General features: G+C 45.1%; 1 protein-coding gene and 2 long non-coding RNA genes across 4 annotated transcripts; 1 reads left to right on the top strand and 2 right to left on the bottom strand.

Moving 5' to 3' along the window:
• Positions 1-1,128: 1,128 nt before the first annotated feature.
• LOC308479617 lies at positions 1,129-2,021 on the bottom strand. The gene is made up of 3 exons (XR_013987760.1): positions 1,934-2,021; positions 1,369-1,445; positions 1,129-1,274 (listed from the first exon to the last, which is right to left on the bottom strand). It is a non-coding gene; the product is annotated as an uncharacterized lncRNA (long non-coding RNA).
• Positions 2,022-3,296: 1,275 nt separating this feature from the next.
• CTSE (cathepsin E) lies at positions 3,297-16,113 on the bottom strand. The gene is made up of 9 exons (XM_081008485.1): positions 16,032-16,113; positions 15,337-15,493; positions 13,598-13,715; positions 11,209-11,327; positions 10,213-10,412; positions 9,863-9,985; positions 7,706-7,847; positions 5,787-5,885; positions 3,297-4,714 (listed from the first exon to the last, which is right to left on the bottom strand). The coding sequence occupies exons 1-9, from the start codon at positions 16,085-16,087 to the stop codon at positions 4,550-4,552; spliced, it is 1,179 nt and encodes a 392-aa protein (XP_080864611.1). The 5' UTR covers positions 16,088-16,113; the 3' UTR covers positions 3,297-4,549.
• LOC308478637 lies at positions 5,892-9,953 on the top strand. 2 transcript variants are annotated; one of them, XR_013987208.1, is made up of 4 exons: positions 5,892-6,043; positions 7,498-7,676; positions 7,762-7,948; positions 9,829-9,953. It is a non-coding gene; the product is annotated as an uncharacterized lncRNA (long non-coding RNA). The 2 variants fall into 2 exon arrangements; XR_013987209.1 differs by having other exon boundaries at positions 7,487-7,676.
• Positions 16,114-16,650: the final 537 nt, after the last annotated feature.

The following is a 16,650-nucleotide window of genomic DNA, read 5'->3' as shown; positions in this document are numbered from 1 at the left end:
TTCACTTCCCAGTGAAGGCAGTGAATGTCCTGTGTGTCTAGAGGCAGTGGAAGGATGGATGGCGGCTAATGGATTGAGGTCAAATCTTGACAAGATAGAAGTTATTGTTTCTGGGGGACAGAGGATGGGCAGCTGTGGGGGACTCCCTTTTCCCAAATGGTGTAACTGTGCCACTAAAGGACCAGGTGCGCAGCCTGGGAGTCATTTTGGACTCACAGTTGTCCATGGAGGTACAGGTTAATTCTGTGTCCAGGGCAGCTGTCTACCAGCTCCATCTGGTATGCAGGCTGAGACCCTACGGGCCTGCAGACTGTCTCACTAGAGTGGTACATGCCCTGTTTATCTCCTGCTTGGACTACTGCAATGTACTCTGTGTGGGGCTACCTCTGTAATAACTGTTCTTCCTCCCATATGTTGTTAGGGACAGATGACCTGCTCCCACTCCCAGGAGCATGGCTGAGCCAAAGACGCTTTGCTCTCTCAAATGCTGGCACTGCCTTTACTGGAGAGGTGCACTCCAAAATTCTATGTAGCATAGAAGGGCCCCAGCTGCTCCTCTCTTGTGTATTTAACTGCTCATGTGAGCACACAGTGTACCTGTCCATTGGAGCAGAACTCACAGAAGGTTGCAGTTCAGTTTGCTTAAGGATGATTTTTCAAGTACACCCAGAAACTGAACTGCAGTCTTTAAAGGGGTAGACCATGTGTGAGCAGGTATCTGCACAAAACATTTGGTAAAGATAACAAAGAGAAGATGAGTACAGTGCCTGGCAGTACACTGATGGGGGTGAGGCATCGGGTGGAAGTGCTATACTGATAGTATTTCAGTTGAAGCCTGGACATGTGGTCCTTGAAAGTATTGAAATCTGAGCCTTATGTTGATCCATTTCTGGAAAAGGAATCCTTTGGGAAAATTAAATATACCCTCATAATGATGTGCAATAATAAAAGGGTAGCAGTCAGTTAAGTTTTACTCATAGCAGACCTTGAAACTCATGGGCCTAACTTAATCATGTTAATTTCAAAAGGTCTGCTCTGAATAAAATTTAGTCAAATGCCACCCAAAATCTCTTTAAATAAGGATTGGTGTTCCAAGCCTGTCATGTCATGAACAGAAGCTTTCTGTATACAGTGGTGCCCCGCAAGACGAACGCCTCGCGAGACGAAAAACTCGCAAAACGAAAGGTTTTTTCGTTTTCGAGTTGCCTCGCAAGACGAATTTCCCTATGGGCTTGCTTCGCAAAACGAAGCTTGCCCCGGGGACAGCGGGTCTTCTCTTTTGAAGCAAGGGGCGGTGGGGAGAAGCGATATTCTCCCCGCGGCCCCAGGTCCGGGGACAGCGGGAAGCGCTTCCCGCTGCCCCCGGACCTCTTTTGAAGCAAGGGGCTGCAGGGAGAAGCGATCTCCCCGCAGCCCCTTGCTTCAAAAGAGGTCTGCCCCCGGACCTCTTTTGAAGCAAGGGGCTGCAGGGAGAAGCGATCTCCCCGCAGCCCCTTGCTTCAAAAGACCTCTTTTGAAGCAAGGGGCTGCAGGGAGAAGCGATCTCCCCGCAGCCCCTTGCTTCAAAAGAGGTCCGGGGGCAGCGGGGAAGAAGCGCTGCGCTTCGCGCTGCCCCCGGACCTCTTTTGAAGCAAGGGGCTGCAGGGAGAAGCGATCTCCCCGCAGCCCCTTGCTTCAAAAGAGGTCCGGGGGCAGCGGGGAAGAAGCGCTGCGCTTCGCGCTGCCCCCGGACCTCTTTTGAAGCAAGGGGCTGCAGGGAGAAGCGATCTCCCCGCAGCCCCTTGCTTCAAAAGAGGTCCGGGGGCAGCGGGGAAGAAGCGCTGCGCTTCGCGCTGCCCCCGGACCTCTTTTGAAGCAAGGGGCTGCAGGGATCTCCCCGCAAACCCTTGCTTCAAAAGAGGTCCGGGGGCAGCGCTTCCCGCTGCCCCCGGACCTCTTTTGAAGCAAGGGGCTGCGGGGAGATCGCTTCTCCCGGTGCTCCGAAGCGGGGCGGGGGGGCGGGAACACCTTCCCCCACCGCCCCGCTTCGGAACGGTGCTCCGAAGTGGGGCGGGGGGTGGGAACACCTTCTGAAGGCTGGCGGGGGGGCAAAAGTCTTTGTCCCCCCTGCCTGCCTTCCCAGGGGCTTTTAAATCGCCCCGGATAGCGGAGAAGTCCTCCGCTGTCCCGGGCGATTTTAAAATGCCGCCGGCCAGCATTTTAAGATTGCCCGGACAGCGGAGAAGTCCTCCGCTGTCCCGGGGTTTTTTAAAATGCTGGGGGTGGGAAGAAAAGCCCTTATCCCCCCCCCAGCCTTCAGAAGAGGTCCGGGGACAGACTGTCCCCGGACCTGGTCTGAAGGCGGTTTCCCTAGGAACGCATTAATTGATTTTCAATGCATTCCTATGGGAAACCGTGCATCGCAAGACGAAAAACCCGCAAGACGAAGAGACTTGCGGAACGAATTAATTTCGTCTTGCGAGGCACCACTGTACCTCATTGTCATGGGAGTCGGTGGGGTGGATTTTCAACCTGATAGGGTTATCAGGGGAAGAATAAGCCTGCCTTTCCTCTGGTCCCAATTTCAAAGGAAAGGAAATGCCTGTAGTTAAATAGAATCAAAGGCAAAAGTGCAGGCTACACATTCAGCTTCATATCTATTGGGCCTTAGTTCCTTATCTGCTGCCTTCTGTGATATTCCCAAGATGTGTCCTGCTTTTGTGTCATGTACACTTTCTTAACACAAGAGTAATCCTTGACTTTAGCATCAGACCAAACTCTTAGGAGTTGTTGTATAAATCAGGGATGCGCACACTAGTAAATATATTAACGCCCTCAAAGTCCACCTGCTAGAGTCAGATGCAAAATAGTAGATCAGCATTTAGAACTGAGCTGGAAGTCCTCATTCACAAGCTTTCTTCATTTTAAGTGCCTAAATTTTTTTTAAAGCCCATTTGTTGTTCCTATTGTTAAGCAATTAGGTGTCAAAACTCTTACATCTTACATCTATCCTGCATATCATCCTGCAATATAACAGTAAATTCCCATCTTATCTTTCTTCTGCCTTTGAAATGTGAGAAATAGCATTCTTCAATCCTGGGCGCTAGTTAGCCCCTTGAAGAACATTAGCATTTTTAAACATATTTTTTTGTAAACCACTTGGAATTTTAATTTAAGATCAAGTGGTGTAGAAATGTTATGAAGTAAATAATCAAGCAAGCAATTCTTTTATATTTAGGCCAACATACCTTGCTGTCATCAGATGTTTTAAAGATGTGCTAAGACGCAAGTTAAATTACAATAAAACTGCTACAAAATTCTTCTTGGCAATTTTATTCATTTATTTGTCAAGTTCATTACCTGCAGAGCAAATACGGTGGCCCCAACCAAATTCAATAATGAAAAAACCACAGTATTTTAACTAAAACATTAAAGTCATTATAATCATAGCAGAATCTGAAGCAGCAACACCAGTAACTGGTCTGGGCCTGACATGTTACTTCCAAATAAGGAGATGGTCTGTATCTGAATGGGTGACTGCCCGTGAACCACATGAATGCCACCTTGCGTCCCATGAGAGAAGATAGGCAGGATATCAATGTATGTATGTATGTATGTATGTAAATAAAATGTTTATAGAAGCCAAAGTATTTCTCAAAAGTCCAAGTTAGAAACATTGATGTTGACCAGTTGTTCCTTGCATGTAGCAAAATTAAAACCATCTGTTGGTATTCAACTACATTTTTTCCAGCAGTGCAAATATTAGTGCTAGCACAGCAGGACTTTGCCCCATCTTCTTCCCCTTCAGCCCAGAACACACCACCCCAAATCTGCTTTGGGGGAATTGGGGGAATTCCCAAAATAAATTTAGAAGGTGCAGATTAAGAGTGAGAAGAGGGGGAGAACATTCCACTGCCCAAGAAGAAATCTTTGAACTTATGGAATGTTCTCCTTAGTGCTACAGTGAATGCAACCCATTTAAATTAGGTGTTGAATTGTGATACTTCATCTAGCCCTGTATTATTCTTCCTTTCCAGAAAAACACCTAGATAACATCAGCATTGCAGGAACCAAGTATTATTTCAGGAAGACAGAAAGCACTTTATAAGGGGACTCCGTTGATTAAACAATTGTTAATTAATCCCCTGTCTTTTGTTTATCTGTATAAATTTAAAAACAGTTGCATATTGTGAAAACTTTACTATAAGGTGCCTTTTGAAATATTGAAAAAAGTGATATGAACAGTTCAAGAACTTACAATGTAATGAACACAATGCTGCCAGTTAAAAATTAACTACCTACCTCCACTTTCTTTTACAGTAACAAATCCGAAGAACAACAGCAAAGCAAAAAGGCATGCCAATTTAAGTAATTAAGGGCACAGTCTCATTTTCTCTTTGTTGCATGAGAAGGAAGGGAACGGGAATCTCATGCGAACAGGTCAATCAGTGATTGTGACACTAGAATCTGAATCTAGTATTGATCAAAGTGTTTGTTCAAAAATAGAAAAGAAAACCTTCAAGTGACATAATAGAGCCCGGTGCGTTGACTCCCATACTTCCCAAGCGTCTCACAGGACAGCAGGAGCCAACCCCACTCTGTTATTTCCACGGTCAAAGACAGAGTAGTATTGGCCAATGAAAACATCGCCCAGAATCCAGAGCGGTCCAGCTGGGGGTTGCATGTCTAAGCCCTGGAATCCGCTGGTGCAGAGTGCCATCCCATCGCTATTCTCCTAATGGGGAAAGAAACAATTATAGATGTGAGGGCAAACAATATTAACTTATCAGGGAGCAAATCATTCCCAATCCAGGATGCCAACATTCTGTACACAGAATGGGAGTTTCATCCATTGAACTGAAAATGCTTTGCTACAGGCTGTATTTACCATTTTATATTTTTAAAAGGCAAATAAAGTGGAAGCACTGAGAGCACCACAAGGCAAGGACAAATCCTGATGGCCAGTTTGAAACCCTACTGGTAGTTCCTGGTTCCTATCTGCAACACAACCCACAAGGTCCTCATGCTCATGGGTTGGGAGTTAGACAGGATAAAGGAAAGTAAGTTGCCTGGAGCTTTCTTTCCTTCAGTTTGGGTTCTACTTGTTTTGCTGTATTTCATTTACCTAAGCTAGAGAGAAGTGAGGCAACTGGACTCAGAGAATGCATGCTGTGTCCTCTGACACCCTTCAAGCCAATCACGCTCCTCCTGGTATCCTTTCACTAGGAAGGGGGTTTCCCTATCACTGATAAAAGGATCCAAAGGGAGCTAGGGTTGCCTTCCAAACTCAATCTTCCTTATGCATCCTTTCAATGGCAAGGGCGCCTTGCCACAAACACACACTCTTAATTGTGTGTGCACATGCCCACACCTTGTGAACTATTATGTATCATCATTTACTTGTACAGATTAAAATTTCCCCTTGACATATAAGTAACAAGCATGCATGGAAGCTGTGGCCCTTTCGTCCCTTCTTAAACTGTTTTGATTGTAGAGTCCAATTAAAGAGGGTTAATAGGTAACCAATTATCATTACACAATCCAAGCTATGCAGCCCTAGGAGTTCTGCCACAGTTCTGTTTTGTTTTGACCTCTTTGATGCATGATCCCTGTACAGACTTTTCTGAATCTGAGTTCATGGAAAAGTTTCTTAACGAGGAAACTATTATTCCGAAAGAAGAACTGTTCTCGTGCCTCTTTCCTCAATGTGGAGCTAAAGAAAGATCTCACAAAACTAGCCCAGACTTCCTCACAAACGTCAGGCATTCAAGTCTTGCAGAAGAGGACCCAAGAGAAAGAGGACTTACCTGGAGGGTGTAGGCCTCTGGGGAAAGAGTGTAAGGGATCCCATTGATTGTGAAAGTAACGGTAGGCATTACGTTCAGGTTGCTGCATTCCATGGCATACTGCAAAACAATGGAGATGCTTGCTATGGTCCAAATACAGATTTTTGAAGTAAAACCAACCAACGAAAGAATCTACCTATGCAATTTTGGGAAGGGAAGTCTACATACAGGAGAAGAAACAATTGGATGCATTCTTTCTTGCACTGGGTCATTTAAAGGTATGTGCATGTAAAGGCATTGCCTCATAAATATGCATTTCAAACTGCATAAGGGGGGAAATACTTGGAAGTAACAAGTTATAACAGAAAAAACTGCTGTCAGTGAAAAGGTTACACATCCCCTTTCCTCCCCATCTGTATTTCAGCAGCATGTGGCAGTGGAGGAATGAGGCTCATGAAGTGATCCTCAATATGAAAATTAGGGGGTTACAAGCATATCCCTATTTTCAGCTGTGAAATATTAGACCAAGCTGCATGATTCCCTGGGTTTTGGCCATTTTCAATTTCACGTATCTGACTGATTTTCATGACAGCTTTCTCCCAAAGAACTTCCTAAATTCATCTGGGCTGTCATTTCAGAGAACTCACCCTCAAAAACCATCTCCTTCCTCCAAAAAAAGACCCTCGCTTGGAAACTGTATTTAGCAGACACTTATGAGTACTTGACACGGGTGGCACTGTGGGTTAAACCACAGAGCCTAGGACTTGCCAATGAGAAGGTCGGCGGTTCGAATCCCCGTGACGGGGTGAGCTCCCGTTGCTCGGTCCCTGCTCCTGCCAACCTAGCAGTTCGAAAGTACGTCAAAGTGCAAGTAGATAAATAGGTAGCGCTCTGGCGGGAAGGTAAACGGCGTTTCCGTGTGCTGCTCTGGTTTGCCAGAAGCGGCTTAGTCATGCTGGCCACATGACCCGCTGTCTGCGAACAAACACTGGCTCCCTCGGCCAATAAAGCGAGATGCGTGCCGCAACCCCAGAGTCGGTCATGACTGGACCTAATGGTCAGGGGCCCCTTATGAGTACTTAAAGTGGCATGTTAAATGCAGTACAAAGTAAACAACAACAACAAAACACCTAGATGGGTATTAATACGGATGGGCAGATCAGTCAATTTCAGTTTCTCTCAGTTTGCAAACAAACAATAACAAATTAATTAGCCCTCATGAAAAGCCATCAAGATTTTAGTGAGGATTTCCCCCAACGTACACATTTTTCTGTGTAATTTGTTTAAGATATATATTTTTGCAAAGCAGTTTTCCCCAATATCATGCATCTTTGCATGTTATTTTCACTAATAGATGCATTTATAAGCACACTTTATACTAGTATGTGCATTTTCATACACATTACAGTGATACCTCCGGTTACGAACTTAATCCATTCCGGAGGTCCATTTGTAACCTGAAACCGCTCGTAATATGAGGCTTGCTTTCGGTAATGGAGCCTCCCGCTGCTGCCATCCTGCCAGCGCGTGACTTCCGCTCGCATCCGGGGCAAAGGTTGCAACCGGGAGCATCTACTTCTGGGTTAGCAGAGTTCGTAACCCGCAGCATTCTCAAGGGGGGACGATATATAACATGAGGTCGCAAAGCTGCATTGCAAAATTCAGAGAAGTGTGAATTCAAAAAAGGATGCCTGTGTTTCTGATTCATGCTCTTTTGGAAGGTGCCAATCAGGTCAATTCACCTTTAAGTGTGAACTGGGCCAAATCCCAATCCCCCAATCCCTAATGATGAAGGAGGAAAAGCAAAGGAGGACCAGGAGGCCCTAAAACCAGCAAAAAGTAAAACAGAAGTGCAAAGAGAAAAGTATAGAGCTTGCTCTAGATGTGTGCCACTCCATCTGAGATGCTGTGGTAAGTTTCTTTTCCAAATCAGAACCTACCTCCCCATCCATAGGTACTGCTCCAATTAATGTCTGCATTCGCTTTATATCTTTAGAAGGACCTGTGATGAGAGAAGTCCCTGTGTCCACTATAGCTTGGCATCCTTCTGCACAAAATTCAATTGTTCCACCCACCTGAATACTGCAAAGAAGGACAATGAAATCAGCCCTGATTAAAGGGTGTGGATGGTTGCTGCTCCAGCAGAACTGCATTGCTGCCCTTATTGCCCATCTTATTATATGGTAACCTGACCAGAATACTCTTTTCCTGGATGTGTGACTGCTATATCACATGTCTGTGTTTACTTTCCAGGCTTGGAAAGTGTGAGAACGGAAGCCAGTCTTATCTCTTCCATTTGTACTGTTCTTTTGTACTTCTTTACTCTCTCTCTTTTGGAGAAGAAGTGAAAGGACGCCATGATTGCTTTGTCCTGTATATATTGCTTAATAAATACTTAGAATGCACACACCTACACTCCACGTCGTTTCTGCTATGAGTGTTTCTGCTCATAGGCGCCGACTCCATAGGGCCTGAGGGGGCCCGAGCCCCCTCAAAAATTCGTTTGGGGGGGCTCCGCCCCCCCAATAATCTCGGGCGCCCCTCCAGCAGAGCGCCACCGCCGCCCCTCCCCCAGCCCAAAATGCACAGGGTCGGGCTGCATGCCTCCTGCCCTCCCTCCCGAGCAAAAGCTCCACCCAATTTCCTTCGGAGCTGATTAATAGGCGCAGCACGCTCTCCCCTATTCGCTCACGAGGAGGCGGCGCCACTTTATTTGCATATTCATGAGCTCATTTATTATTCATGAGCTTTCGCGGGCTCCCCCAATATTTTTTATAAGTTGGAGCCCCTGTTTCTGCTATGAGCGTTTCTGCCATGAGCGTGCACATAGTCTTTTGATATGTGTTGCTGGTGCGCATGTCCCAGGCTGCACTTCATCAGGAAGATGCCTGGAGAGGTCTGTCTCATTCCGGGAGCTGCGTGGGCATGTTCCAACAGACCAGAATACTCTTTTCATTTTTAATGGCTGCCATTTTCCTCTTGGCTTTTCACTCTTTGCAGCTGTATCCATCTAGGCCATGGGTAGGCAAACTAAGGCCCAGGGGCTGGATCTGGCCCAATCGCCTTCTCAATCTGGCCCGCGGACGGTCCGGGAATCAGTGTGTTTTTACATGAGTGGAATGTGTCCTTTTATTTGAAATGCATCTCTGGGTTATTTGTGAGGCCTGCCTGGTGTTTTGACATGAGTAGAATGTGTGCTTTTATTTAAAATGCATCTCTGGGTTATTTATGGGGCGTAGGAATTTGTTCATCCCCCCAAAAAAAAATATAGTCTGCCCCCCAACAAGGTCTGAGGGACAGTGGACTGACCCCCTGCTGAAAAGGTTTGCTGACCCCTGATCTAGGCCCTGGGCAGCTGGTAAAGATAAGAAGATCCATAAGAGACAAACAAGATAATGCTTCAAGTGCATCTTTGTATTCTGAGGAGTATGGCATGCAGGGGATTTAACCCTTTCTCTTGCTCTGTCTTCCCATTGAGAATCACCTCCTGAAGCTGCCATTTTTGTCTTTATCTGTTTTGGAGACTAATGGCAGCTTTGGATGTTACAGGGGAAAGGACCACATCATGGTCCCAGTCTGGACTGGAGGACCCACATGGCTGCATATTGGAATTCCAAGACTCTAATAGATATCACCCAAGCAATGAGCTACTAAGCTTCAAAACTACAGGCAGCAGTTGCCTCCTTTACATAACTGGGGAAGGTAGCCTGGAATTTCTGCACCCAAGGCAATGGTCTAATAACACTTTCCATCAGTGCAAGGATATCTGCTTGTACAACAGAACTTCCCCCCTCCCCCCTCCCCCCTCCCCCACCTGTTCTGGGGTTTCTCCCAACCCTCCGGAGCAGATTTGGGAAGGGCACAAGGCACCCATGGGGAGAGAAGTGGGGAATTTCCATTGCACAAGCAGATATCCTTGTGTGATGACAGAGCATGCTAGTTGGATACTGCCCTCAGTTCCCTGGATTTTGGCCTACATTGATGTCAGGAAAGCATATTACTGATTTTCATTACAGCCTTCTCTCTACAAACTTTCCCATCTTTTTCTGTGCTGTCATTTCAGAGAATGCCAACACCAAGAAATAAGAGGCACTTACTTATCCAGTAGAATCTGCCAGTATCCCTGTTTAGTGACTGGAATCCAGTTGAGGCTTCCACTAAAATGGGAAGGATCAAAGCCACCAAAGATCAGTTCCCCTCCTATAGAAGAATCTGGGTTCCTGGAAAAGAATTGGGATTTCCTTTGATGTGGGCCTTTCCATCAGTGTAATTCCACTTTACTCCACTGATATTTCACATGAATTCCCTGCATCTTTTAAATCTCTGCATGTATAAATAGTCACCATCTGCTTGCCTTTTGGTCTCAGTTTTCATTTATTTTATTTAATGCAGATGCTGGCCTTGAAAGGCAAGCCAGTGACTGGTATTGTTGGTCATGTTCTCATACCTGTTCAGGTAAACAGAGAATATTGGCAAGTTCACCAAGTTTTGAGCCATCATATTATCAAAGACGGGGGTGACTCCATCCACCGCCAGGGATGGGTAGGCCAGACCAAGGATCCCATCAAATTCTGAATCCAGAAAGGTGTTGCCAGGCTCATTGACACTCTCTGCAAACTGCTGATTGGCTACAGTGATTCCTTCAACCTGGAGGGCAGAAGTCCTACACATTATTTCTCATCCTATGGTCACGTAAGAAACCAGTTATGGTGAAACCCAGAAGGTAAAGTTCAGAGAGAAGGAAACATTTGGGATATTATTATTATTATTAAAATTTATTACCTGTCATTCATCTTAATGTTTTAGGGCTATTTACAACAAGTAAAACACAATGTTAATATCAAAACACAATAGTAAAAAAAGAGTTTAAAGCCAAACTTAAAATTCAGAAATTATGTACAATGAAAGATATAACAAGGAAACATGAGAAAAGACTGGAGTTGATGCCTGACTACACAGACTCAACCAAGGCCTTGGACTAATAATAATAATAATAATAATAATAATAATAATAATAATAATTGTACCCTGCCCATCTGACTGTGTTGCCCCAGCCACTCTGGGCTGGTGCCAGTTTAAAGTATACCATACTGGGATGTAAAGACTAATTGTCTCAATCAATGTGAGGCAGTTTCATATGCTCAAGATGTAGTAAGTATTACAGGAGAATCTCTTAAGGCCCAAGACATAGTAGTAATTTTCTTTGAACATCCTGATTTATATGAACTAGGAGTGCTGAGCATCTTCTAAGATCAGGTCTTTTGGAGCTAGGAAGAGTTCTGGACTTGAAACCCTGAGAAAAACAAGGATGCCCTCTGCCCCTAAAAGGTGTTCATGTGTGGCCCTGTGTTGTCCAGGTAACACTTCATCATCTCAAAGGAGAACAGGATATGATAAGAAGGCTTTGAGAAGCATAAAAGAAAGAAGTGGGTCTTCTACTCACAGTCACTTGATCCATTCCAATTATTCCCGTCAAGCTACCTGTGCCATATTGAATGGAAAAAGCAGTCCCCACTTCGCTGTAGGTGCTGGATTGTGATGGCTGATACCTGGAGTGTGTAGCTGTGGGGGTTTTTTAAGGGGGGGGGAATTGTGAGAACACTGCAGGAATAAAATATGGCATTCCATAACAAGCATATGAGGAACAATATGGAACTATAGCGGCATGAACCCTCACTGCCCAGCCCAGCACATGCTTACCCTCAGAAGTGCCATTGTGTTCAATCGGTCTTTCTTTCAAGCAAGAATCTAGTGCAATGATGCAGATAGATTCCAATAAAAAGTACTGCATATGTTTTGGGGTGAATCAGGTGATATTTGTTACTGCCTTTTCAGGATGACAATACACAGTCAGTAATTACATCTTAGAGTAACACCTGAGTTATTGGGGCCTGTATTAATCAGTGTGGATAGGTGACATTTGATAACCAGAAACCTGAAGAATGCCCTAGAAATACGCATTGTGAGTGCCCAGAAATATTGTATTAATTATTGTGGGTTGCTTTATTGCTTTGTTAAAACTGAGTTTGCTTGAATTTGGCATCATCTATTATTGCTATTTGGGTAAATGTGAAACACCATATTCTGCATTGCCCTATACATATCCAGGCATACCATATACGCACAAGAATTCTGTGGATATGATTGATGAGTTTCCTAAAAACATTTTTTCACTAGCCTAAGTTTTCCAGTTTTGTCAGAAATTAATATTTATTGTACCCAATTTTGTGCCTTAATGGACCTTTTGAGGTTGCGTTTTGCATCCCCTTGCTTAGTGGTTTTGCACAGTATCCACATGACACAGTCCAAATCCAAAGGCAGCCACATATTTTGTTGACTTTTTTTTTTTGGCACTGCCGATATGCATTGCCATACATCCCAGATATTTTGCTGATTTCCACCCAGACACTGCTTCTGACAGTATTCAGGTATGTCCGGGAAAATCCAACAAGTAGCACCCCCCCCAAAAAAATCTGTCCATATTAAATTGGGGGGGGGGAGAGATATGAGATGCAATTCTGATGTGGATGACATCATGTGGATACTTTTATGCAGCACCATTTCCGCCAAAAATTGCTGTGTGGAAATGACCTTGGTCTCACTGAACACAGCAAGACTTACTCCTGAGTTAACATGCAGAAGACGACAGTCAATTATTTTGCATTCACTATTCGACAATTCTTCCAGTGCCTCGCTTATTTACACAATAATTTTTTACTTAGAAAAATCACCCCAAGCTGCTTTTTCCTATCACCATTCCTCAGGGAATCTGTCTGAAAGTATTCTTTTTTTCATCATTTATCATAGTAAATGCGCCTCCCTGTGGTGAAATCATGATCACACCCTGACAAGCAAGAAGAAGTAAGACTTAACACAAGATTTCCATGGCTAATCATTTCCCCTCCGGACTGTTCCTCTTTTTTCCCTTCTTTACAACAGATTCTTCCTGTGCTCATATTCATTTTATAGTAAACACTTTCCAATCACAAGAGAGTAACTTGCAACACAATCAGCAGGGGAGGAAGATAATTTGACTCCCATTTTACAGATGGGATAAAGTACAGCTTACATATCGCAACCACCAGACGGAGCCCACTTTACTTTGTATCACACAGAAGCCATGATGTGATGTGATCTATATCCAAGTATCAAGTTACCACAAACAGCCATATGGAAAGATCGGTGGGAGGTGTAGGGGGAATTGCCTGACCCTATGATGAAGGGCCTGAGTGTGTGTGTTTTTAAAATAAGGTTTTATTAAAGCTTTCCATCAAACACAGCTTGCCCTGAGGGCCACATTTCCTCATAAGCAATCTTTCAGGGGCCATATGCCAGTGGCAGGTGGGCAGAGGTGAAGAAGCAGGTGGAGAAACAAGGGAGTCTTATCTCTGTACAGTCAGCTCCATGCAAAGCAGAGGTTTACACAGACATCCCTCCAACCAGGCAAGCAAGAGGCCTGATCACAATTCAGTAACAAGTTCCGGCTGGGCAAAGCACTCAAGGATGGGTGTGGAGCAGGGGTGTCCCCTGAGGGCAAGATAAGAGAGCTCTGGAAGGCCTGAGGTTCACCACCTCTGAACTGCATGGTAACAGTTTGCACAGAGCACAGTTTAAAGTGGGTTCTTCATGGGTCTCCATGATATGTAAAATCAAGATGTGATTCGTACATCAGGATACAAAGCGCTTTGTAACCAAGGAACCTGACCACTGCCTTCGCCTCAGGGAGTTGACCCTTACATATCACTTTTATTGCAGCTTATAGTGAATTTACTCTTTAAACACAACCAAAGTCCACCCACAGCCCATTCCTCTCCTCCCACCCCCATCCATACCGCAAGCTTTGCTGACACAGTAAACGGATGGCACCCAGAGGTTGGAGGAACCTGTGTCAAAGAGCACAGTGAAATTCTGAGGAGGATTCCCGATGGAGATCCGTCCAAAATATTCTACCTAGCAGAAAGGAAAAACAACAACATTTCTTTTCCAGGTATTGTGATGGAGAAATACTCAGCACAGCCACAGAAAAGCAGAAGCCTTTCCCAACCTTTGCCCATTCAGCATTTACAATATGCCCCTTTGCACAGACGTATGGAATTAGGGACTTCGAAAAAGAGACCTGAACTTTAGCTCTGTATCTTGACCTAGAAGTACACAGCTAATGTGATATACCATCCCAGCTTTCTAACTAGAACATCTTATTGGTGGAAAGAATGTGATTCTTTCCCCACCAGTGGCGTAGCGTGGGGGGTGCCAGGGGGGCCGGCCGCACCGGGCGCAACATGGGCGGGGGGCGCGCTCGCACTAGCAGCTCTCTGCCCCTACTAAAATCCACGGGTTAGGGAGCCCGCGCTCGCTCGGCTTGGCGAGGAGGTCGCGGAAGGGGGAGAGCGAAGCCTTCTGCCGCGGGCAAAAAAAGGAGAGGAAGCCGGGTGGGCGGGCGGGCGGGCTGGCTGGCAGGGGTCTGGCTGCGCCTGCTGCTGCCGGTGCAGGGCAAGGCAAGCAGAGCGAGGAGGAGAGAGAGGGGAAGGGGGGGGGAAGCAGCTAGGAAACGCTGCGGTGTGGAGGAGGAATCAATTAAGGAGAGAAAGCGAAAAGCCTTGGAGAAAGGGAAAAAAGGAAAGAAAAGAGGCAGCTCCAGGAGAGCGCGGGGGAAAGAGAAGCCTCGCTGCTGCTGCTGCTTGGGAGAGTAAATTACTGTACTTGCCTTGCCCCGGGTTAGGGGGCGCAAATTATTTGCCTTGCCCCGGGTTAGGGGGCGCAAATTACTTGCCTTGCCCCGGGTGCTGATAACCCACGCTACGCCGCTGTTCCCCACAATGCCCCTTCAGATAGCAATAATGCAACAACATTGGGGAAGCATCGCAGAATAGCTAACAAAGCTATAAATCCAGTATAAATCCATCACTAATGCACTATTATTGCACCAGGGACGTGTTGCAGAATATACTAGAGGAGCGGCGAGATAAACACCAGTCTGGCGGGACTGAAAGAGAGGCACAGAATTAGATGGTATCCGGGTGGGGTTTGTGATCTGATATGCAGCAGTGGATTTCCTGCTTGTAGCTGTGCTTTGCTTCCTCCTGTGCTGAACTTGTACATTTGTAAATGCCTTAAGTCTCCTGTGATCTCTCCTCCAAAGGAAACCAAAGCTGGGTTAAGTGCTGCCCTTGGAACTTCTCGTTGCTTGGAGGAAGTGGGGAGTACATAAAATTATAATTATGTTCTTCCCCACATAAGGGAAGTAAAATGTAGAAATAATTGGATTCATTACATATATGCATAGAACCCTTTGTCTGAATAGAACCCTTTGTCTAAGACCAGAGCTGCTTTTCAAAGTGGCCCATCAAAAAGAAAACGAATAAGCCAACAGCTTGCAGAGCAGATATATGGCAAGGTGCCATATATTATCTAATTTCTGAATTTGTATAGATTCGGTTGAAGTGGGAGACAGGGAGCTTGTCTAAAGGTCCTTCATGCAAAAACCACACACAACAACAACAATGCAACATCTGTCTCCTTTGTCATTGCCATATTGCTGCTTCTCATGGTTCCGCTTCAGCTCTTAACTTACATCAAAATAGTTGAGGAGTGGCTCGTTGGCTTCCTGGATAGCTGAGCAGTCCTGGGTGTACTGGATCATATCCAACTTGTGGGCCTTCCAGAACTGAGACAGTTGCCCACGTTCCCTCAAAGTCTTCCTCAAAGATTTATGTCTTCTCAGGGGAACTCTGAGGGGAAGCGGAAGAAAATGTAAGTAATGCTGCACTGTAAAAACTAAGAAAAGCATTCTTATGAGGAACAACTATACAGCAGTTGCCACCAACTCTATGGTTTTTATTGCTCATATCTTTAGAACTCTGTCCATGGCGTATTTCTTATGAGTTCACCGCTGGCTTTGTTGTTGTTACCATGAGATAGTTATTGCCTGGTATCAATAGAAAGCCAACCTAGATGAAGTGGCAAATACGTTTTCTGCAGTTGGTCATTATTTGCCATGTATTGTTATGCACTCTGTGGATCCCATTAGCAATGCTCCACACAGTGTGAGATTTGATCACCATGCGCCTTTACTTTGGAGCATCATTCACCACACATTCTTGGGGCACTTGTGTGCCAGTGTTGGAAGTCTGTGTGCTGTAACAAATTTGGGGCGCTAGTTTTAAGTGTCCTGCCGTTTGCAGGATTGAGCCTCACAGCTAAGCCTTGTGACTGGGCAACGTCTACTGCTTGAAAGAAGAAAAAATAAAGCCAAGGAAATGTGCTTACCTGTGGAATCCACTGGCCAGCCAAATGCAAAACATGAAAAGGATCAACGGCTTCATCCTGGCAGTACAGGTCTTATGCTTTCCTTGACTTGTAACAACTGAACAAAGGCTTTGTACTTATACCCACATGCCCAGCCCAGCCCCTGTGATAAAGCTGAAGAAAAATATACAGCAAAAAGGCCACACCACTTAATGTCAATATAACACCTTGGAAGAGAAATGAGTCATTGTACCTGTGTGCCATTCCAGCGACAAAAGATTAGGTGATTTCTGGACACAATCAGGAAAGGGGAGGAATAATGGCACCCACTGGTTATAGGTGTGTATAGATAAAGGCACCAATGTCCCATCTGTGTGTATAGAGTTTCTGAAATTGAATATATATGAAGTAGCCCTTAGTCTTTATGGTGTCACTGCACTTTTTATTACTTTTGTACATGCATGCAATAGGCAAAATTGTGTGCAAAAATATGCATACTTTTGTACATTGAAATGCTGATGAATTTTCACAATGACTTTTTTAAAAGGACATATGTAGAAATGCAGAGAACTGAATTTAAGATTGGAAAAATGAGAAAGCGAGAGAAGTCAAAATTGGCAGATTTCCCCACCCATATCTC

Source organism: Podarcis pityusensis (genome assembly GCF_964106645.2).
Source record: "Podarcis pityusensis genome assembly, chromosome: 6".
NCBI classification, from domain to species: domain Eukaryota; kingdom Metazoa; phylum Chordata; class Lepidosauria; order Squamata; family Lacertidae; genus Podarcis; species Podarcis pityusensis.
Note: the sequence above shows the minus strand (reverse complement) of the source record. Positions and strands in the feature narration are given on the sequence as shown.